Source organism: Nylanderia fulva, unplaced genomic scaffold, assembly GCF_048542155.1.
Source record: "Nylanderia fulva isolate GAGA-0341 unplaced genomic scaffold, ASM4854215v1 Scaffold5, whole genome shotgun sequence".
Classification (NCBI taxonomy): domain Eukaryota; kingdom Metazoa; phylum Arthropoda; class Insecta; order Hymenoptera; family Formicidae; genus Nylanderia; species Nylanderia fulva.
In genome coordinates, this window is record NW_028190587.1 from 227,724 (window position 1) to 252,272 (window position 24,549).

The 24,549-nt window shown below is 38.2% G+C and overlaps 1 protein-coding gene across 1 annotated transcript; it reads left to right on the top strand.

The window, feature by feature from the left end:
- The first annotated feature begins 1,631 nt into the window (after window positions 1-1,631).
- LOC114942040 (protein gooseberry-neuro) lies at window positions 1,632-24,546 on the top strand. Its single transcript, XM_029317311.2, has 6 exons — window positions 1,632-2,139; window positions 4,299-4,612; window positions 9,335-9,446; window positions 22,262-22,458; window positions 23,543-23,969; window positions 24,270-24,546. The coding sequence occupies exons 1-6, from the start codon at window positions 2,088-2,090 to the stop codon at window positions 24,506-24,508; spliced, it is 1,341 nt and encodes a 446-aa protein (XP_029173144.2). The 5' UTR covers window positions 1,632-2,087; the 3' UTR covers window positions 24,509-24,546.
- The last annotated feature ends 3 nt before the right edge of the window (window positions 24,547-24,549 follow it).

Below are 24,549 nucleotides of genomic sequence, written 5' to 3' on the forward strand. Positions count from 1 at the left end.
TTTACAAAATGTATATAAAATAACATCAATGCCTTACAGAATATATTAAAATGAAGAGAAGTATAAAAAATACATTTTTTATTATAACAAATTAATTTGTTCTTAGATTCTTTTATCTTGAAATCTTGAATATTTTTCAATATATTCTATATATAATAATATAAATTATATCGTAATATATTTGTGTATTTTGTGCAACAATGTACAACGTTTAATTAAATTTTCATTAAGAAGAAAAAAACTTGCAAAACTTGTAATAAAAAATTCTTTTATAATGTTCATGTTATCGGCATGACTTCTAAAAATCGCATAGATTATTTAGAATGATTTTACCAAATTACGGTTAGCTAAATCGTAAATCTTAGATGAACCGACGAAACGTGGCGCACAATATTTGTGGCATTTATGGCAATTCTTTCTTTTTGTGTAACTTCTGGTTCTTTAATTCGTCGCAGCAAAAAACTATTTCGAAAGAATTTCTTACAGAACCGCTTGTCGCAGTCCTCACAGGAATCCTTATAGGACCCCCTAGAGTTTTCTCAACTATAGAATCTTATAGGACCTTATTGGACCTTATAGGATCCCCTAGAGTCTTCTCGACCGGCAAATGTCGACTTATCGGACTTTCCGCTACTGTGCGAAAAGATTTAAAGAAGTAAAAGGAACCTATTTAAAAGAAAATTATACAAAGCCTATTATATTTTACATTTTTAGGTGACGACCATAAATAATACTTCGTCACTTTGAATTAACAAGGTGATGGACATTCTTAAGATGCGGTAGAAATAACCGTTGCAAATTATTTATGATAGAATCAAGGTGAGCCAAAAAATCTCTTATTGTCTAGAAACAATTGCTTTCCCTTCCGTCTTGCTATAATTCATTCCTTTCAAAGGGTGCATTTTGGTTATTACGAGGCACGATGATCGCTCGTTACTCGTCAAACATTTGCAATTATTAAAGAATTTTACACAATTTTCATATTATTCAAAAATTAAATACATATTTTAAAGAAGCATTATTACAAAATAAATTGCAGGAGAAAATGACAAAATGCAAAAGACTCTAGAAAATACGATAATAATTATTAAGAGCTAATTTGGCATTCATCTTGTTATTTGGTCCATTATCTCAACGGTGTGGCTCGCATATTATTTTTCATCAATCCTTTAAGTATTCGCATTAACTTGGCCGTACTTACATAAGATTAAAACTCGCGTCGAGGGCGACGCGCTTCACCCAAAATTGACTTTACGATCCGTAATCACTTGGCTCAACGTACTACCATCGCTAGTAGTACACACGTATCAGTAGTATAGCAATACACGCGATGCAATCCTCCGAGACGATACACGAGACGAGGGAAAACACGTTCCATGGGCGGCCTCATGGACAGAGCCGCCCATTGTGAGGTGTTCGCTTGCCAACCAACACGTAGCAGGGCGGATCCAACAGTGGGACCTTGTTGGTATCATGAGTCCCAGCGAGAGACCAGCGAGAGGGTCCCCTTCTACCCTCCGTTTCGTCGTCCGGGAGAGAACCCACTCGGTGCTCTCTCTCTCTCGAGGGAGAGACACACGAGACACCCGGTACCCCACAGCTGACACGTTATTGCCGCAGTACCCCTCGCAACGAAAGCAACGTGTGCTTGCCGATTCGTTTTCTTGTTTCCTGATTCAGGAACGTGTGCGATCGCGACGTCACCCCCGTCATCGTGGCAGTTTAGCATCGACGCCGTTTTAACCCCCCAGTAAGACGAAGGTCGTGTTTTCTTTCTTTCTCTCGTCTCACAGTCTCCTTCTCCCTCTCTCTCTCTTTCCTTTTGTTTTTTTTCTGTATTTCCTCTTTTCGTCTTTCTTACGCGATCCTACTCGATCTTCACGTCTACCTGGAACCGCTCTACCTGGATCCTGCGCGCGACCACTTCTCTTTCCGAACCTGGATGCTGGACACAAAGAGTCTTTTCCTTTTGAGGCGAGTGCCGAGTGTAAAAGACGCGCGCTACTCGGCGTAAAAGTGGCGAGAGTGGTGTTTCCGGTCAGTGCGTGCCAGTGCCGAATAACGCAGCGAAAATCGTGATCGGCGGCATGGATGTCACCAGCGGAATGAGGCCCATCTTCGGCGGATATCCGTTTCAAGGTTGGTTCAGCTCGCATGGTCGAAATTACTTTGCGCAAATGAATGATCTCTGAATGAACAGTCATCGAACTGAAATGGAAAACAAAACTGGATCGGTAGATAGTTGGACATAATCATTCAGAATATTTTAGTGTAATCAATATTTTAAAAAATTTTAATTATAAAAAGAGGTACTCTCTTTTGCGAGTAAGACTTATTAAATCTTTTATTGCTTTGACAGATTTAGGACGACGAAAGGTTAAAAGGTGTGCATAGATTATGAATTTTTCAAGTAAATTAATTAAACACACATATTATGCTGCTCAAATACACAATTCGAAATAATTACAATGCTTAAATATTCTAATGGAAATAGTTTTGCGATTTGCATTTCTTAATAGTGATTCTCAGATCTTATCTGCGATGTGCGCGCGATAATAGCAGCGCGAGTAAGTAAAAGGGTGCATTTGCGGCGACTTACACCGACGTTAATCGTCGCATTTGAAAATCCCATTACTGCGATTAAATAATTTACGCAACACTGGCGTCGGTAACAATGTGGCCGCTTAATCGTCATGTACTCGGTTATTAAGACGATAATTAAATTCAGTCACGATCAGCCATTAACACACATTCGATCGATCGCACCGCCGTGTGATTTTGATAAATCAATCCTGTCCAAAGCGAACGACCCCGTCGTAAATTAAATGGTAACGCGCGTTCGCTGTGCTTGGCCGCATATTAAACCCTTTCGCCTTCGTTGCGTTTTAATTGATATTCATCTTTAATACGAGGGCCCTTCGAAATTGAGTAAGACAAATCTACATTTGATATTATCGTGCTCTGTATTGGATATGGATATTTATTAATACGCGTGACACATAATTCTCTCTTGTGGTAGAACGTGATCTCCTTGTGTATGTGTGTGTGTGTGTGTGCGATATTCGCTAAACAGTTGATCGACCAGTTCATTAAACCTCAATAGATACTATGTATAGATATATAGAATGTATTAATACTTTGTATGATTAATAACACTGTTTAAGATCTATGCTAATCAATTATAATTCGATCAATGAAAGGAAATTATGCCAGCGGCTTAATTTGGAAAAAATTGTTGTTTAAAAAATTAACCAAAGAAAATGGGTGTCGAAACTTACAATAGATTTATTGATCGAACAGATATTAATATAATTTTAGAAATAAATGAAGAGAGAAAATATCAAGTTTTGAAAAAAAATAACTGTCTTTTTATAGCCATGAGCGTAACATTATAGAATTAACATGCTATACACATTTATGTCGCACAGCAGGAGAGGCCGAAAATCTAGATCCTCGAGAAACAGGTCGTTCACGTCAGCGTGACAAAAGTAACGATTATTTCGCTACGTGAAAAACTAATTTCGGATTCTCGGAAAGAACGATCCCAACCGACTGAAAATGTCTCGACGATGACAATGAGACATTCCGCCGTCGCCGATGAGGCACGCGGCCAAAACGATTATTATAATTTCCCGTCTCCGTTGTGTGTACTCGGAGCGTCCGTAATGCGTAAACATAGTAATTACGCGTGCAGCACCGCGTGCGCACTTACCCGGGGCCTGATGATACGGGAGCTAATGTCACGTACGGAAGGGTGGCTAATTTGACTAACGATCCGACTCTATACTCGTTAGTGCTGGAAACGGCCTGGTGCACGCCTCCACGCGCGCATAACTTCTTCAATTTTACGGCTGTTAGCCGTGTTTTTGGTATCCTCTTCTTGTGCGCGCCGTCCTGTTATCTGATTTCATGTTTGCGCCCCAGTCCGATTCCGCTGCTAATTTCAAGCTCGATCACCACAATTGCGCTCTCTCGCACAAGATCTTCCTCGAAACCGCTTTTTCCCTCTCCCGTTCGCCGCCTTCGTCGACTTTTTTTCAGCAAACACGAGTTATGAATATTCGTGGAAAATATCTTCGCAATTTTTATCTTAAAAATATATATATATATATATATTAACATTCCTTATGGTTTAAGATTTGCAACGCAGAAAAAATTGGAAGTCATTTGTGTGATACTTAAATAAATATATGTATATACTTTGAATAATCTAAAAAGTATCTTAAATTAATTGAAGAAATGTACCCGTTTTTTTTTTAAGCAATCGTTAGATTCTACTAATGTTTCGATTATTTCAGGACAAGGACGAATGAATCAATTAGGAGGGGTCTTCATCAACGGACGACCCCTCCCGAATCATATCCGTCTGAAAATCGTAGAAATGGCTGCTGCAGGAGTTCGTCCTTGCGTGATCTCCAGACAACTCCGCGTCTCGCACGGTTGTGTCTCGAAGATCCTGAATCGATATCAGGAAACAGGATCCATTCGTCCGGGCGTAATCGGGGGTAGTAAACCGCGAGTGGCCACACCGGAAGTCGAGGCGAGGATCGAGGAATTAAAGAGAGACAATCCTGGAATATTCTCTTGGGAGATCAGAGACAAACTTATGAAGGTAAACAAATTATTTGAATATTATATTTTTTCATTATTCAAATAAAATTAGAAAGAAGAACAATGCGTTCTAAAAGTCTTGAATAAATAATACAATAAAACATACAAGTGCAATAATATTTTGATAATAATTGATCGCACAATTTGATGATACTGTAAATATAAATTACGTGAATACATTAAATTGAGAATATATATCGAATAACGAGAAAAATATGAATAAAATTAAATTGTAGATAAAAAAAATAAAATGAAATCAGTAAAATTATAATGGTACCAAGAGTGCAATTAAAATGTATTACCGCAAAGAAGATACGTATAAAAATATTCTTATTATATATATAATGTATTTTTTATTATAAATGGTAATAATTTATCGACTATTTTTAATTTTATATATAAAAATATTCTTGACACTTGCATGGAATTGCTTTTTAAACCGCGATTCATTATTCCGATCACGCGGGCATTTTTCCATCCGCGAAAAATCCCGCGAGCTATTGCTCGATCCTTCAATCGAACGTTTTCTGCGGTTACTCTCATGTGTCTCTATCTCTCTCGGGAATCATACTCAATGGGGCTTTTTAATCTTGTGCACGAGGCGTGCACGAGGCGAACGGCGGGGTACGTGAGTGGCCTGAGGCAACTCGCGTGTCCTTTAATACGTTACTGACCGCCGTCTACACCCACGCCTCATTGGCGTAACACCTTCGCATCTTGATTTTCGAGTACGCGTACGTACACGCGCGAAACAACTTTTCCGTGAATAAATTTCTTCCGCGTTGCCTCCAATCCCGACGTCTTTCCCGATGCTTTTTTTCCGATAAAAAACACCATCATATAGCAGGAGGAAGATATTACCGCAAGAAGAGAAGATTAATTACCCAGATGACGTCGGCGCTAAATTTAGCAGAATATTTAATTACGAGAAAAACAGAAAAATCAGACATAGGTGTCATCGACGAATTAAATTGGATAGGAATAATTTGTTCGAATGTGTCTTAATGTGTTTTTCCGAAGTATGCGAAAAGGATGGTTAATTCGCATTCAAGCTCGTACTGTTTTTATTTACGATCGCGTTGATCGCGGTAGCACCCTCTCTCAAGGCAACAAAAGTCAGTTAAGTATCGGGATCTCGGGATCTGAAATATCTCTACGTGTCTCCGCGATAAGATCGACGGCGGTTCTCAAATCGAAACCGTGCGAAATTCCAACAGCGGGAGTTTCGCCTTCCCTCGATGCTGGACCGCCTTCCTTGCCGAGGGCGATCTCTTCGATAGAGAGATAAATCTCGCTCGAAAGAAACATCATACGTATCAGCCGCGAGAGCGACAATAAGGAGAAAAACGTATCAATCGGGGAGAACGAATGCGTGCAAAAATACAGGCGGCGGAGATCATAGAAGGAACCAGCGAAGAAAGACCGAAAGAAAAGGAACGAAATCGAGTGTGGAAGAGAGCAAGACTCGAGTAAAGGGATACGTCCAGAGTATAAAGGAGACACGAACGGGAGAGCAGAAATTAAGCGAGAGAAAGGAGGCTCGTGGAAAAGCGAAGGAAGGAGGCTGCGATTTGGAGAACGACGAGGAGGACCACCGAAAGCACCGTTCGGAGAAAAGAGAGTGGGCGACTTCTGAAGAGAGCGAGAGAGAGAAGGACGAGAAACGGTTTCGAGAACACGTACGCCGTTGCAGTCGTGGAGGCAGGCCGGTTGTGGACGGCATTAATACGGCATTTAATGTTGGAAGGAGGCGTTCCTGGACCCCGAGGCCCGCAAGGCGTCTCTTTCCTCGTCGCTCTTACCTACGTTGGTCTCTCTCTTTCCTGTCATCGCCCGGGACCCGACGCCTCGGCCACCACCGACAGAAGGATCGTTATTGTTTCTGAGATCGGCGATCCAGCAGATAGCGATCGACACCGACGACCCCCTTTTCCTTTTCTTTTTTTTTTTTTTCTCCATTACCCCTGCCTCGTTCCTTCTCCTTTTCTCTAAAATCGCCGTTCTCTCTGTCTCTCTCGCGCGCGCTTCTTCCTCCTTTTAAATCTTCGGCAAAGGCAAAAGGCAGTTCTTTCACCTTGGCTCGCGGGATATAATGCTTACTCGAGCTTCTTTTAATTTTTTTTTTTTTATCTCTCGCTTTCTTTATTTATCTCGTTCTCTTTAGCGAATCGCCCGTTTGGCACGCACTTGATCACCCTCCTGATAACGCCGATCGATATATATCGACGCGTGCGTACGTGAGGAGATTTTCGCGGCTTTGCGAGACGATCGGTGTCGATAGGTGTGGCGACGGCTCGGAGAAACTTTCTCGATATTTGATATGTAGGAAATTACGACGATATAAAGAAATCTTCAAACACTGTAATGAACTTACGATCCGTGTCTAACATCTCGCGCAATCTGTTATGTCAAAATGGACCAGACTCGAGCAATCTTGATCTTGATCAATTACAGTTATGTGAGCCTATCATTATATTTCATAGATTAATGTCATGTAATAATATGATTAATATGAAATCGAATTTTTGAAACATTTTCAATCTCAATGAAACGCGACTCTTTCTCTCTTCCTTCGAATTGTACTTACATGATAATTTTATAGTTGAATATTTTATTATTTTAGAGTGACTGTAATTTTTGCGTAAGTATTTTATCATTTTAGAATGACTGTAATTTTTGCGTAAGTTTTAGTATTGAATGATTGTAGCTTAATAGTTTATACATGAAATAAATTTTATTTGACTGAACAACTCTAATAATTGCTCGATAAGTTGGCCTTTTTTATTTATCACTTTTTGTATTTAAATATTTTATATGCCTCTAAACTATATTTTTTATTTATAACGAAAAAGTCGTGTGAAAAGCATTTTATAGTTAAATATTTTATTATTTTAGAATGACTGTAATTTTTGCGTAAGTTTTAGTATTGAATGATTGTAGCTTAATAGTTTATACATGAAATAAATTTTATTTGACTGAACAACTCTAATAATTGCTCGATAAGTTGACCTTTTTTATTTATCACTTTTTGTATTTAAATATTTTATTAGGCTCTAAAATATATTTTTTATTTATAACGAAAAAAGTCGTGTGAAAAGCATGAAAGCATCGTATTATAGACAGGATACTTAGTCCTTGACCGCTATTATACTCCCGCATGGCATACTGCGGTATTAGGATAGCTCATCTTGCGGTGACCATCCATCATTAACCTCGTTGAAATCGTTGAAACTGTAATTATTCCGAGGAAGTTAATGGTCCAACAATTACCATCTGTGATCTGTTGCAAAGCTTTCGTTTCTCTAACGGTTGTCACTTATTGCGAATACATCGCATAAGAATCCCGAAACTGTTGCAACTAAAAAAGAACCGTCTATCAGAATAACGGACTTACGATTATTGCTTATGTTGAATCGTGAATTCCTCTTTCTTAGGATACGATAATGAAAAATTGATTAACAGTCGCGCGAACATTCATCTATTCACAAAACTTCCATATTAGGTATTTCATGCATTTTAAAGATGATACATTTTTCTCGTTTAAACGATACTTTTATTTAGAAATTTTCTGATTCATTTATTTCGCACGATTTTTTATTTTACATCATTTATCTGTCATATAGAAACATTGTCTCCAAGATAATTGAATTTATTCTATTAAATGAATTTTTTATTTCTGATGAGGAACGGAATTTACGAAAATTGATTTCGACGGAATTTAAGAAAAATTGTCTCCAAGATAATTGAATTTATTCTATTAAATGAATTTTTTATTTCTAATGAGGAACAGAATTTACGAAAATTGATTTCGACGGAATTTAAGAAAAATTGTCTCCAAGATAATTGAATTTATTCTATTAAATGAATTTTTTATTTCTGATGAGGAACGGAATTTACGAAAATTGATTTTCGACGGAATTTAAGAAAAATTGTCTCCAAGATAATTGAATTTATTCTATTAAATAAATTTTTTATTTCTGATATGGAATTACGACAATAATATCTCGATTGACTTGCTGGAGATTCAGCATCATCGTCGTTCACCTCATCTGCACTAACTGCGCAATAGAATCTGATCGCGTCGTTGAAAGAATTGCTTTCGATTTTCACGATTATTTGCAGGTTTCGTTGTCGAACGCCGAGCAACCTGGATTTGCGAAAGTCCTGTTGTGGCGAACGCGCGTGTAACGGTTCCGACGTACAATGTGTAATAACGTTGAATCTCTCTCGGACGCAAATGTATATGCCGACATGAAAATAATCGCGCCAAATTGTAGTGCAGTAGTCTGCAGTTGCAAATGCCACACGCGGGTCGATGCTACATACGTAATTCAACGATCAATCAATTCGCATTTCCCGGGATCTATAGAAACGAAGAGGCGAACGCTCGGAAGTGTGCGAAATTTTGCGTAAACCTAGCAATCACTTTCTGGAAAATTACGAATATATTTATGCGACTTGAATTAATATACGGAGACACGAAGACGAAAATGCCAGAGGCGAGTGCAATAGAGAATCATTATTCATTATCGTAACATAGTGGTTTTATTAGGAGAATTACATTCTTAGCTGAAGACACATTTTTGAAAAAAATCTTTAGTTTCACCGACGCGTTAAATAATATTGTTAACTATTTTAATTCTATTTTAAGAAACAACAGGTGAGAAAATTGAATTGATACGCCAGTTCGTCGTCGATTTTCATGAATCTGATTTGCATATAGGAGGGTTTCTCGGATCCGCCAAGCGTCAGTTCCATCAGCAGACTCCTTCGAGGTGGACGACCGGGGGATGACGGAAAGAAGGATTACACCATCAATGGGATATTAGGTGGCGGTAAGTCTAACTTTTTTCCCACGTCCTCAGCCGTGCTAAGAGTATCACGATTTATATATGACTTTCTGCGGGATAAATCGATATAAGTTCTCATCTCTAATTTGAATATCTCTTCGCTCGATCGTTACCGCGAAAATAAAACGAAAGCCGCGCGTAAAGTTCTCACACATCGGAGGGTTAATTACCCTTTTAGGCTGTCAGCGGGGAGAAAAAAGTCAAACCCAATAGCAAAGTGTGCGCGCAAGAAATATATGGAACGTAGGCGAAAAATAAAGAAAAAAATAAAAAAGAGAGAGAATCGCGCGCGCGATCCATCGTCTCGAGGAACGTCAAGAGCTTTTAACCTCCGCCGGGCCTGTGGACCTCCGTTTGACGTACGCGGGCGTATATAGCTGGGCCTTAAGCGCCTTCGTTGTTGGAGACCGAAGTTAGAGTCTGAACGAGCCCACGGTATCGGACAGGATTTAATCTCTCCTGGTGGGCGTGAGCGGGATTAGCTAGGTTGCCCACATGTCCGACAAACGGATTACAGAAGTGTCAATATCTTACAGAGGACGCGGGATATTTATCCCGCTTCTTTTCATCCTCGTCTTCCTTCTTCCGAGATTTCCGAGATGGTTTCGCATAAGATGCGTCCCCCGTCATTTTTCGAAGATGTATTCGGCAACCCTCTATAATCGTATTCTCGAGTAAAAGGTGTACAAAAAATCCTACAACTTTTCTCAAATTTAAATTTTTGGGGCAATTAATTCAGTCTGTACATGTCGCACATATGAAAAATTGTGTCTTGCGCGAACAATATAAAGAATTAAAAATGTTCTTCAAACCATTATACAAAAAAAAATATAAATTATGGAATTGAATTATGGTCGATTGAATTATTACCATTTTTTATTTTACAAATTATGGAATTTTTAAGATCTAATATTAATGAGAGACGTGAGTGTTTCTTTATGAATCCAATAAATCATAGATAATTTTATATTACATATAACTCCGATAACACGAATATATCTGTCGCATACTGTCACCCTGATTTTTCTCGATCCAGATCTCCACGTCACTTTGACGAAATAACTCGAAAATCTGAAGCCAGACTATTTGTAGACATATATATATATATACGATCAGTCAGTTGTTATGAGCACGAAGCGGGAATCTGTTTTAGTGATTGATACAGGTAGACACGGAGGAATTAGCGGTACAGGTGTCCCAAAGTCTTAAAAAGTCAAGCCGGCGAGGACGCTGCCGGGGTCGAGAAAGGATCCTTCGATCGCGGAGCATCGAGAATGTGAGGAAAGAGTCGAGAGCCAAGAGGCAAGAGCGGGCTTCAAGGCCCAAAGGCCCCACGAAGGTCCCGCGGAGATCAAACGGACCGCCTGCCACACGTCGGCAGTGGTGCTCATACCTGGCTCCCCGGTTCGAGTCCCTCACGCGATTCTTCCTTTAATTCATCTAATCGAATTGGGGTTTTACGCCGTGGATGCGAGATACTTAGCGCAAAGGACATTTTATGAACAGAAGAAAATTAATGCGAAGTAAAAGCGGAATAAATGAACGGGACGGCGAGATAAAAATATCTCATAAATAACCAGAAGCGCTCGATAAATTTGGGAAAAAAACCATAATTAAGAATCAGGCGCAAATTTCGCGAATGAAAAGGCGCCCCTAAGGAAGTGTTATCGTGCATCGAGGCAAACCGCGAAACCGTCAATTACAGATGCGTATCTCTTTCGGCACGGTTAATTATGCATGACTTCGCGATATGTAACTGCCGCACGCGCTTCATAATTTTTCCCCAAAATTACGATACGATAGAAATCGCTCGTCCTTGCACAATGTATGCGCTGAATCTTCGTAGAAAAATGAATAATTATTTAACGAGCGGGTACGCATTCGGTCTCATTCACACTGCCGTTTATTCGTCATTAACTGCTTTCGCGGTCAATAAAATTGATTAACGTCGATCGACTGAATTAAAGATTGCCGGCCAATTTATCCGCGCCGCTTATATGAATTTCCAGACAAAAGCGTTCGCCTTTCTCACACGCCGTAAAAAATAAATAAACCCCGAAATGAATGCGGTTTTTTACGACTTCCCGTCATTACTATCAAACGCGAAGAAACACTTAAAGTGCTAATTAAAATATCGCGAATGCCCCGTTAGAGGGAAAGTGGATACTTTCCACAGAAATTCATTAACTTCAATTAATTCATAAACTATGAATATATACTATTTGCGAGAAAAGAGGATTTATTCTGATATTAACTGTACCAAGATTTCTCCGAGACTTTAATTTAAATTTATATCCAATTTAATGCGAAAATTGCGAATATTAATTAAATTTCGCGTCCCGAGATTATCCCTTTTATTTGAATTGGGTCGAAGCATAAATTGGCGACTTGAAACTATCTCGCGTTCGGCCGCGTCTTATTTACTTCGCTCTCTACGAGCAGATAAGAATTACTATCGCGATCGGAGGTCGCCGCGTGCGATGGAATAACTTACGAACGAGTTTATTCGCTTATGCGCGGAATAGGAAGCGAGGGCAATCGTGATAGGGAGCACCTCTGAACGGATATACTCGTACTATGGCGAAGGTGTCGGTCGGGTATAGGTGTCGGCAGGCGAGCAGGAATGACACGTAGCCTGTGGCTTTCTTATTCCTTCTTATTCCGTTCCTTTGGCTTCGGCCGCCGACGAGGGATTAGCCTAATGGGTCCTGCCTATCCCTCCACCCTATATATCCCTCTTCTCTGCATCCTCCTCGCTCTGTACACGTATATAATATGTATATCTATCCCGATTCCACCCATCTCTTTCCCTCTTTCTTCCTCTCTCGAATTTCTCTGCGGTCGGAGATGCCGATCGAGAGAATATCCGCGCGATGAACAACGCCGCTAAGTGATTCACAATCAGGTTTATTGATTGTATCGACGATCGATGCTCGCTCTCGGTGGATGAGAAAAAGGGAGCAAGAGAAATACTGTTTTAAATGTTTCAACGCACCTACACCGCGCGAGATATCTCCTTTCTTATATACGAGTTGCCGATTTGCTCGCGATCAAATTTGCAGATTGCATCGCTCTGATCGATGTTCGCGTTGTTCGGCTCGCTGTTATCGAGCCACGCGCAAAGAGTCAATAAGATTACGCCGAAACTGCGATAATATCTGAATGGATTCTTAATACGATGATAATGCTGAAAAACGGTGATTTGCATGCTGCGGTTTAATTCGCGGTTGAGTGAAATCGATCGCCTGGGCAACAAGAAAGAAATGCATTATTTAATTTAAAAATTATATTTAAAAAATTAATTTTTTTATTATATTATTATATTTTATATTATTATATTTTATATTTATATTATTATATTTAAAAAAAAATATGCTTCTTGCGAAATATTTTTGTGCTTCAAATACGCGATTCGATTGTTTACAACATTACATTGGTATGTGGAAAAAAATGTTTGCGCAGAAACAGGATTAATTATACGTCCCTTTAATTTATTCATGACTTTATCAAAGTCGTATCGAGCGTAATACTTTGTTGCTGCCGGTCCGTAATCCTCATCTCCGAAGAGTCGCTTTCGAGAGTCGACACATCGACGCAATGAAGAATGCGAAAGAAGTCGGTGAGCGATTACACGGGCGAAAAAAAAAACGCGGGAAAGGGAGCAGAGAACTGGCTGTCGGGGCTGATATCAAAGTGTGTATCTAATGCGCTGCACGAATCGGGCTGCAAGCAGCATGGATACGATCCTTGTCACGCGAGCGTATATAATCCTCCGAGAGCGATACATACCCGGTATCGTAAGACGTGTGTCTTTACAGATACGGTTTTACCTCCGGATTGAATTAAAAGGCGTTTGGGGCTTATGCGAGATAATCCCTTCGGATTAATTGATAATTACTTATCCTTACATTTTATGTAACTTATCGTGACATTTTTTTCAAGAAATTTGCCGACAAAAAGAATCTCGGTTCAATAAGATTTCGATTTACGTCAAACATTCTGCGAAGCAAAACAATTATTATGTATTGTAAATTATTTTGTACAGCTTGTGTAACTCTTTACTTTCAATCTTTATTTATAATATGTAAATAAATGATCTATAATAAGAAACAGATGTCAACTATATTCTCATTCGCGAGGCAACATTTTTCGACCAGTAGCGAATCTTACATCTCTCATATTGTCATTTTAATTTCTTACATCTCACATTTTTCCCGGCTCGCCTCACCCTTTATTTCCAGTCATGTCGGCTCACAACTCGTCGCAGTCTTTCATTAAGTCGCGATTTAATCGGGCGCACTTAAGAATAGATGCTTGCGCGCGTGTTGTGGAAAAATGCTAATTACGTGGCAATATCGCTCGAGGACAATCGATCGATCGTTCTACAAAGGTACTTTGTACTCTGGTATTTTTGCGAACAGTTGTACTTCGGAATAGATACGTTCTCAAATACGCAAGAGTAATTCTCTTTTTGACTCTTCGCGTAGATTATTAAATTGGTGTAAATAAAACCGAATCTCTTTGCGTAATATGTAAAAAAGAAAATATTTTTATTATTAAACCGTTTACATATTTATGCTGCATAAAAGACGAAATAGAATTTCTACATTTTTTAAGTATGTAACGAAGCAAAAATTATTATAAAGTATATTTATAATAAAAATTAATAATAAATAACAATACATGCAGTTGTGTATTCAATATAATATTTTGAAGAAATCAAATTCAATTGGCGGAAATTTTAACAAAGCAAGAATTCAACAATCAAAAACATAGTCATATTACTTGTGTTGATGTAAAGTGTCTTTACTTTATTTAATGCACGACTTAGGAGACGAGGAAAGTTTAAAATAAAGAAAAGACCCGATATATTTCGTGTTCACAACTGACTTAACAAAGAATTTTTCCAAATGATTCCCGTACACCGAATACTTTAGAGGATACGTAGAAGTGTATTTTTGAAGAATGCGGTTCTACGAATCGAATAATATTATGTTTTGAAGTCAAGTTTCCACAATCTGGAAGTTATCAACATGAGTAGGAAAATTAGCGGCACGTTTGTGATCTTCCTAAAAGACCACCAGCAATGTAGACCAGAACTAATGGGTGTGGCTGTCGGTTTCATCTTGAAACATAGTCAGCCTCGTATATATAATCTCGGGTCAAAGAGGACAGGGTCAAAAAATTGACCGCAATGTTATTCCCTGCGGAGAAAACTTCTCGGATTTTCGATCATTAAAGTTCAATTATCGACAAATATCTTTAACTCGGTTCTACGCACCGTTTAATATAAAAGATATTCTCTAGAGAGAAATATAAATAGATATATATTTCTCTTCTCATAGAGAGAACCTGACGAGTGCATAATAATTCTCAGAGTCATAATCGAGAAGCGATTGTTTGTGGAGAAAAGGCTGGGACTCTCCGGCCAGAGTAGAAGAAGACTCTGCACCGTCATCACAACTGTCCTTACACGGACCACCAACGACGTCGGTGGGATCGTACCTGAAGAGCACCTAACACCGTCTAATTATACAGGCTCATTATGTTACCGGCCAAAATTCTGTCGTCGAAATCGGCCAGGCAATTTTCGTGACTGACTACCGGTCTCTTGCTCCCTGGGCGCGTATATATACGCGTATACACGAGCGTTGACAGGAAGACAGACCGTGCTCTCAGATGTCAACCGCTTCGAGGCTCATTGTTGGCACTTTTGAGGACATTTGTTACCATTTAGAGGGACCTCACACATACGGACCCCCATGAACGACGGGAGTGGAAAGGTGGAGAATCGGGAGGGCCCGGCTAGATTTATAGCTTACGAAGGTGCGGCACCTTTTCCGCTATTCAGCGGCCATTCGACACGCGGAAAGCGGAAAGGGAGGACTCAGGAAAGCGACGGTGATCTACATGCGCGACAACGGACGATGTTTGCGACCCCGTATAACCGTTGTTTGCTTCATTCTTCCTCCCAAGTCTTTGGAAGGACCGAATGTGTATTATATGCTTTCGCATATCCCGAAAATATCCTCTTAGATATTATTGTGCGTCCAACGTCGAACCTCTTTTGCTTTGATCGCTGTGCGTCGAAGGCAACCAAATCTTCGTGTGATCAATGGTGCGATCGAGGAAGTGAACTTACACAACGCGGATGATCGTGGATATTAATTAATGGCTCTTTTTATTCGCTCTTGCACCGTTAACAATGATGACACATCGAGTTGCTTTACTATGGTGTTTAGAGTAATCTCGCTCGGTGAGGTAAACGTGTTAATCGTGTAAAATGACTCGTACCCTGTACTTTATGGAACGTACACGTTCGATCGCGGACGCGCGTATAGGAACGCATGCGGGTATATACACGCAGCGGGGATGCTGACCGGCACATTTCTGGATGACGTTGCTACGAATGAGATATTTGCTCTCGACATCGCAGGACCGCCCGCTCCCACCCTTCCCTCACCCCGTAATTGATTACACGCGTCTTTTCACGCGGTCTATTCACGGCCCGATCGGCCGCTTTTCATCCTCGAGAGGACCGATATTGATTGTGCCTATCAACGAGTCAACCTGATGATCCCGGGAGACGCGCGCGACAAGATCACCCTGTGGAAGTGTGAAGAGAGCGAGAGTTGTAACATTTGTCGACGCGCTGGCTCCCGTCGCTCTGACAGAGTCCAATCCGCTGAAGGGGACTCCGAAACGCAAACAAAATATGTAAAACACGGATTGTTTTGATATACGTCTAAGAAAATTATTTTGTAATATTCACCGACAAATTTTCATATATAGTTGCATCGTGTGAAAGAATTTGAAGATTAGGTCGACGCAAGATGAGAGACGTCAGAATTCCAGCTAGAGGTCTGACAGAGAGATGCCAGCCCGGCTTAATTGCATCCTCGGCATAATTGACATTTCCAGGCGCTAACAGGGCTATCGCGCGCGATAAAACAATGGCTCTCCTGGCCGGGGCGATAATCTATAAAGCGTTTCATCGAGTGTGCCCGCCTTCCTGTCCCGGCGCGAGGAGAGCACGTTCGTTCTCTCATTACAAGTCCAACATATGGGCGCCTAAACGATCGCGCGCACATACACACGTATAATACCCGATCTTTCTCTCTCTCTCTCTCTGCCTCCTGTGCTCTCGGGCACGGCCGCTCTTTTTTTTTCCTCTCTTCCGGCCGGTAGGAGCGAGACGAGGTGAGTCGGACGGCGATCTCGTGGATCGAAGGGAGAGAGCTCTCTGAGAGAGGACCGCCGATGTCAGAGGCCGCGCGAAGGAATGCTGACTCGCTGAACACCACCATCCGCCCTTCCACTCGAACGTCCCCTCGGCGGCGAGAAACACACCTGGCCGTTCTCCTCCCCATACTGCGGAAAAAAAGATCGGCCAAAGAACGAGCCAATAATGATAATTGATAATTAATCGTACTGATATCTTTTCGACGGACGAAGGGACTGACGTGCAAAGTTTCGAGGTGCTAGAAAAAAAATGTAAACGTTAATTATTATAACACAATTTTTTTCTCATTTTCTTTAATTTTTGTATTTTTGTGATATTTTTGATATATTTAATTATAAGAAAATAAATTATTAGTTATAAAATTGTAATTCAATGCGTTGACGCGATATCTATATTGTTGTATTTGTGAAAATTAATAATTGATGATATTAAAGTAATTTAATATTTATATAGTTATTTCTAAGAAAATTCCTGAGAACCTTTTTCAAGAAGTTTTTTGACAGTTATTCTCTTGTATTCTATTATTTTCTTCTTTGACAGTGCAAAATAATAACTACTGCTCGGAGAGGTACTAAGTTTTATGTTTATGAAAAAAATTATTGTACGTTAATCATCTACATAGATGGAAAGATTTTGCACAAATCTCTTATTTTTTATTACTACACTCCTCAAAATAATTAAGGGATAAAAAAATTGTCCAAAAAATAAGCAAATTTTAAATAGCTTTGTTTCCAAAAATAATAATTTAAATTTTAAGAAAGGGTGAAAATCTCTACTTTCGATAGATCATAGCTTTTTTAATTTTTTTCTGATTCAATTCTGGTATTTTTTACATATAAAAACGACGAACATAAAATGGAAAATTTTCTTCTCACTCTTTATAGACAGTCGCATATATAAGAAGATTTGAAAAAATTTTTTTTATTTTCTCACGTTAAAGCCTGAAGTTTTCTCTGCAAAATCGTTTTTTAAAATTTAAATTTTGATTTTTCCTTATCAAGTTATGATTGCATATATAAATGACATTTTCTTTTCAATGTGCGATAATTTGATAAGAAAAGATCAAAATTTAAATAAAAAAAAAAAACGATTTTGCAGGAAAACTTCAGGCTTTAACGTAAAAATGTAAAAAAATGTTTTCAAATCTTCTAATATATGCAACATGTCTGCAAAGTCAGAAGAAAATTTCCATTTTGTTATATTCGTCGTTTTCTGTATGTAAAAAATATCAGAATTAAAGAAAATGAAAAAAAACTATGACCTTTCGAAAGTAGAGATTTCAAGTCCTTTAAAATCCTTTTTTAAAATTTAAATTATTATTTTTTGAAACAAAGTTACAGCTATTTAAAATTTGCTTATTTTTCGAACAATTTTTTAAATCGCTTAATTATTGTAAGGAGTGTACTCGTATTTTAGATAAATATCTTCTTGGAAAAATCCACCCATATGCATGTAAAGTAATTTGTTCATGTACTTATTTCATTCTAGTCGTTCTTAGCATTATCTTTTGAAAGGAGTACGAAGTCGAGTATGCATTTTAATCGCATGTGGTGCGTACTTGGAAAAATAGATAAAGGTAGTAAAATAATCTTTTTTTTCTAACGACCGTTGAACAAGAGGATCTTCTTTGGCGGCGTCTTTGGCGGCTCGTCCGCCTTCTTCGTATGACAAACGGAAGAATGGGAGAATAGCCTGGAGACAAGTTGCATCTACAGGCAGGAAAGATGGCGGGACTCAAGTTTAAATTCTTGTCGCTGACCTCGTTGTCGTGTACAGGTGGCGAGAAGTAGAAGAGCGAGGGAAAAGATGGTAGTGAATGTCAAAGGATGTCCATCGTTTTTTCATAATGCATCTGAAGAAGCACGATGACCACGAAGTACGCAAGGAACGTTTCGTCCGTCATCATAATGACGAACTCTTCGTGGATTCACTTGGCGCATAATCGATATCAATCCTAGTCGATCCTGTTGAGAAATCATGCTTATATTTGAATATGCTCTTCTTAGAGATTATTTCAATTTTATCGATCAACATTCCAAACTCTGTGTATTTAGAATAGCAATTTTTCTAGATTGTCTATATGTATATTGAAAGAAAAGTCAATATAAAAATTTGATATTAAAAACACTACGATCACTATACAGGGTGATTCAAAACAACCTGATGTCCTGGAAATATATTCCTGAACGAATTCTGAGACGATTTTCCTGAATGAAAAAGTCGAGACATCAATAATTTTCGAGTTATAAGCGTTTGAAAATAAGGGGTTTTTCGCAAACTAAGCCTTGTGGAAAAATAAAATATTAACAAAATCACATTCTTTTATTAATTTCATGTAAAGTTTACTTTAATAGAATTTTAATTTAGAATTTTTTGTAATTAAGGCTTAATTACAAAGATACATAATGGCAAAAATTGGAAATATACAACAAAATGGCCTCTCTCGACATTTTCCTTGAAGAAAAATCGTCTCAGAATTTATTCAGAAATATGGTTGTTTTGAATCACCCAGTACATTGTGAAAAAAACATTTTTGTCAATTAATGCTGTCGTACGAAATCAATGGACATACCGAAAAGCACCGCATCTTTTGTCTATTTTTGCTGAATGTCGGTCGTTCTAAGTTAGACGCCGCCGTATCCGCCTCCGTATGCACGGAAGGCACGTTTTACATTTTGACAAATGTAATGCTACACAATAACTAGAATACATTTCAAAGGACGCCTAAGAATTTCTGTATATTCCAAAGCCATAATCTCTCTTTCGTCGTTGTTAGCTTCTTTCCCTGCTGTGTAAAGTGAATATCGAAAAATAAGTATTGGAGACATTGTCCATCAATATAATTCGGGATACAGGTTCTACTGTACGTAAGAAGAAAGCAGCAGTTCTTTGAAAAGATACAAGTGTCCGCCGGATACTGCTTTGCGCAAAAATTCTTACAAACACAATCCGAGAATTTTGTATTTACAATTAGTAATAATTTAGCCTAATTAAAGGTCCTCGATTACATTTCGTTATTATTATGTTTTTTTATGAAAATGTATAAAAACTATTATATCATCAGATTTTTCGAAATTTCAGCTATTATAAATTTTGATATAGTTCTCATAATAAGAACTTATAATCTGCAGACTCGGGCAATGTTTTGTTTGGCTCTATGATGCTTCAGAATGAAAGCTGGATGATTTTAATCGAATCTATGCGATGTGAACGAGAAATCAGCTGAGCGGCGGGTCAGCGTAAGAAATAGAATTACTGTCGTCACCGTTTAATTCCGCATCGCGAAATCGACGATAGCGCGCTGGCACAGGTAGGCAAATAAAAGAGCGAGCTAATCCTCGTTTGTTGTGCCAGGATGGATTCCCGGGCGTCACAACAAGCCACTCATGCTCTCTGTCGATGCATGTTCTCCTGTGTGTAGTGTGCATTCGACCAGCGATAGAACCGCGAGCAGGAGAGATTAAATTTTATTTCGAAACACAGATGTGTGTGGAAGAGACGAAGCTAAGAATGGCTGAAAAAGCACGACGATGTCCGACTTCGATCCGGACAATAGTCCGCGAGAACGCTCGATTGAACGATAATATGGGGCTAATATGGGACAATGAGAGAGAGAGTCGACTTAGGGGCAAATATTTAGTGAAGGTTTAGAGTCCGGTCAGTCTTCTATCGATGGCTTTTCTTTGCCTTATATATACGTGTTTTTTTTCTCTCGTTACAAGGAAAATGAACGCACGAGCTGTTGGTTCTCTCAACCAAATAGGTATCAATGGCAGGGATAAAGCCATAGAATATATATTAGATTGCGTAGAAATGTTTTTGAAACGAAACGCTGAATGCAAGGATATTAAGGAGTTTGCTAGATCCTTCGATTCAATGTTAAGTATCGAACGGTTGAGCGGCGATGAAATGAAAAGATTCTTCAATTTGATTGGTTGCGCGTAACATTAGTTAATATTGTCCGCTACAGATTGAATTTTCTTCTGTAAAGAATATATTTCAAGAAATTAATCTTAATTAAAAAAATCAATTACACTAATTGTAAATAAAGAAACGTGTTGAAACACAAATTTAAAAAAAAATTAATTTCTAATGAGCTTTAAGCAATGTACTTTAAGCAAAAAAATATATATAATTATAAAATTTTAATTTAAAAAGAACCGACTGACAGTGGAATGAACATCTACAGAGTTCGTTTCATTAAGATCTTAATTATTTTGGACAATATCCTATAGAATTTTTTATAACATGTCAATATAAGAGGCTTTTATAAAAGGTGCTGGAAATCATCATCGCTGACGATAAAATTTTACAAGTACAACCGATCACGATGAAAGGCAGTCGATCATAAAACGTATCAATCCTATGAAAACGCAGCAAGATGGCGGTGAATATGGAGGTGACTATTACTTGCCTTTTACGAGGACTTTATGGATACTTTAATGACTGCGGCGTATATAGCGTGCGCATATACGCAGAAAACATGAAGCCGTTTCGTGCAAGCAGATATATTGAAAGAACTTTAAATCAGGACTAAACATTAAACATTTTTACAACTTTTTACAACGCATAAAGTTAATACATAAATAGATGGAGATTTATACACTTATTTGATTATATTAATTTCTAATTTATAACTTAATTTGCAAAAAAAATGTTAAGTATCCGTAAAATATAATAAAGTACTCTTATAAATATGATCAATCATTTCGATTTATATTATAAATTATGAAAATAAATCCGTGACGATATGCTAGAATTTTCTTTGAAATATTAGGTGAAACGTCTTGATTTCAATCATAAGAAACAATTAAGCCGTAAGAAATACGATGACTATGCGCAATAGCCATCGCCGGATACGCACATTGTACGTGTGATGATCATCATCTCATCAATATCCCATTCAGAGAAAGAGGCGAGCTCATCAGAGCGACTGCCGAACCGAATGATAGTGCGACTTTTTCGACGATTTATTAATTAGTAATGACGGCTGTTTTAACACAAATTAATAATGGCTACGAAATTTAAGCTGTCGTTATACATCATACTGTCGTTTTAAAATAGCGCATTTTGCCATAAAACATGCTAACAATTTGAATCAATCGTAAAATATATTCACATGTCGTAATCTTTTTATTCAGTTTTTTAATGCTATTAGAAGCTTATTTATATTAAACCAGGAAAAATTAGGAAACTTGTGACATAAGACTACAAAATGCTGTTTTAAGAATTGTATATCAATTCATCATAGGTTCTTCTTTCTCTTTCTTTTTGTGTATAATTTTTATAATAAATTTGCATCTAAAATAAATATAGAATAGATGTGCTAAAAGATACATCTGTAATACATATTTTGTTTTATTAAAACGACAATTAGATTTAGAACTGTAAACTAAAATAATATTAATTCGAAAGGTTTATATCGTAATTTTGGAGTATATAATTAATGTGAAAAACATCCAGACAAATCATCGGGATATTTTTCTGTGATTTATATACACCGATCATTTTTTTCGAATTTCTTGAATGTAACGATTGTCGCTTTTATGGTCTTCAGGTCGTTGCGGTGATGACTCCGACACGGAGAGTGAGCCAGGCATTCCACTTAAGCGAAAGCAACGTAGAAGCAGAACGACGTTCACCGGCGAGCAGCTCGAACAATTGGAAACTGCGTTCCATCGAGCTCAATATCCAGATGTTTATGCCAGAGAGGAATTGGCCCAGAGGGCTGGATTGACGGAAGCGAGAATTCAGGTAGTGTATACACCTCACATTAATTATAACAATATTAATCTGAAAAGAATATTACTTTTATCAATATTATAAAAAATATTTATGCACTTGAATGTTTGTCTTATTAAAATTACAAATATATTTGTCTGACTAAAATTTTATAAAAGACCTCGCACTAATTCAATGGAAAATGGCTTTCCATTGAATTGGGCCCAATTTTTGATATGTAGGCATTCAAGGCATTTGGATCCAAAAGATGTAATAATAGCCTCAAAACTAAATAATGCACAGTTACTGACAATGAGTTACAACCAGTCAAACATCTTGAATTTTTCATGTTTGACTGAATGTAAATCATATTAAATTTCATCTATGATTTTATTAGGTTCAAAAACCCTGCACTAAAAATCCCTTTCTGAAAAAGGCATACAAGTCGACTATCACAAATATTGTTGTTGCTTTTTTGCGAGGCTGCTTGGTTGTCTCGATTAACATTGTGTGCATGATGTAATAAGTATTTCTCAAATTTGAACATACAAACATACATAAATAAAAATTCGGCGAATTAAAATTATGGTCATATTCATAGCATCAAGCAACTGTTATCGCGAAGATTAACAGTTTGACAGTTGTAAAATAAATAACAGAAATAATATCAATGGTACGTGCAAAACGCGCGCTTGTAATGTCTAATCCTATATAAAATTGAATCTTGGTAAAATCAGTTGTTTTTCTCATATATTATAGTTTATGATCTACCGAACAAAAAATTTAATAGATTCAATGCTAAATAATAGATGGTTACTGATTTACAGTCAATCAGCCAGTCGTAACTGTCCATTATTTAATTTTACTATTACATCTTTTAATCAGAATGCATTAAACTACAGCATATTAAAAATTCAGTCAATTCGACGGAAAACAATTTTCCATTGAATTAATGCGGGATCCTTATTCTCGTAATACATATAATGTAATTATAAATATATGTATATGGCTCATAAAACTTCAAAAAAAAAAAAGAAAAATTCGTATAAAAATATTCAAAATAATGTGCAAAATTGTACATTATCACCAAACTAAGGAATCATGTGCACTGCTTCAGGTCTGGTTCAGTAATCGCAGAGCGCGCCTCCGCAAACACGCCGGTAGCATCGCTCATTCGGTGGCAAGTCTGCCGCTGACACCGTGTCAATACGCCGCGGCTAGCCACGAGCTTGCTCAGATACCACAGGTACCGCAGATGCCAAGCGGGATACCGCAGGTACCCACAACGTTGCATCATAGCCCGACGACGTTACATCAGGCGCCTAGCGTGCACCAAATGCCCAGTACCGCTGTCGCTCAAATGGCGACCACGATGGCTCAGGTACCCACCACGATGAGCAGTGCTCTTCAAGGACACGCGGTCACCATTTCCGGTCACCTCGGCTCGCTTCCGGCACACGCAGCCTCCATGCAACTCGCTCAGATGTCGACGATGCAGCCACCGGCAGCTCATGGCGCCCCGACGTCGCTCTCGCACAATACCGGTAGGTATTTTATAATCTTTGAGATTCTCGAAGTTTTTTTCTTAGAAGATATGTCAAACTTAGGATATACTCCGAAAATATCTCCATGTTTTAAATATTTCGAAAAAAATTATTTGTTACATCAATTTCTTTCTCTCTATTATAAATCTTCATTTCTTGGATATATTAATAAAGCAATCTTATATTGATCTTGAATTTAAAATATTAAAGTTAGCACATGTATACAATTAATTCAAAATTTGATATCTTTAAAATTCCATTAAGATCTCTATCGAGATCTGTATTTGCCTCTATCTTCAGGTAATACCGATTGGTCCAGGACGCAGCTTGGTTGGACGCAGTTCAATCATTTCCAGAGCGGTGAGTACGGTTCAAGTCACACAAGTGGCCATCAGCACGGATCGCACGCGACTCAGAATACTCAGTCCTCAAGTACCACGAATACTGTGGCAGCTACGCCGGATTGGTACGATCAAGGCTACGATTACGTTCCGCACTCTCAGCTTAATTATCATCGTAGCGTAGGTGGAATATTTTAGCCTATCAGTCTGTACAGAGATTAGTTGTAAAAAATGTATTA

What these genes read in the sequence shown, in the direction of transcription:
- LOC114942040 (XM_029317311.2), top strand. Translation starts at nt 2,088, where the DNA reads ATGGATGTCACCAGCGGAATGAGGCCCATCTTCGGCGGATATCCGTTT. An exon ending in TCAGAGACAAACTTATGAAG is followed by an intron (nt 4,613 to 9,334) that starts GTAAACAAATTA and finishes ATTTGCATATAG; the next exon opens with GAGGGTTTCTCGGATCCGCC. An exon ending in GTCGCTCTCGCACAATACCG is followed by an intron (nt 23,970 to 24,269) that starts GTAGGTATTTTA and finishes CTCTATCTTCAG; the next exon opens with GTAATACCGATTGGTCCAGG.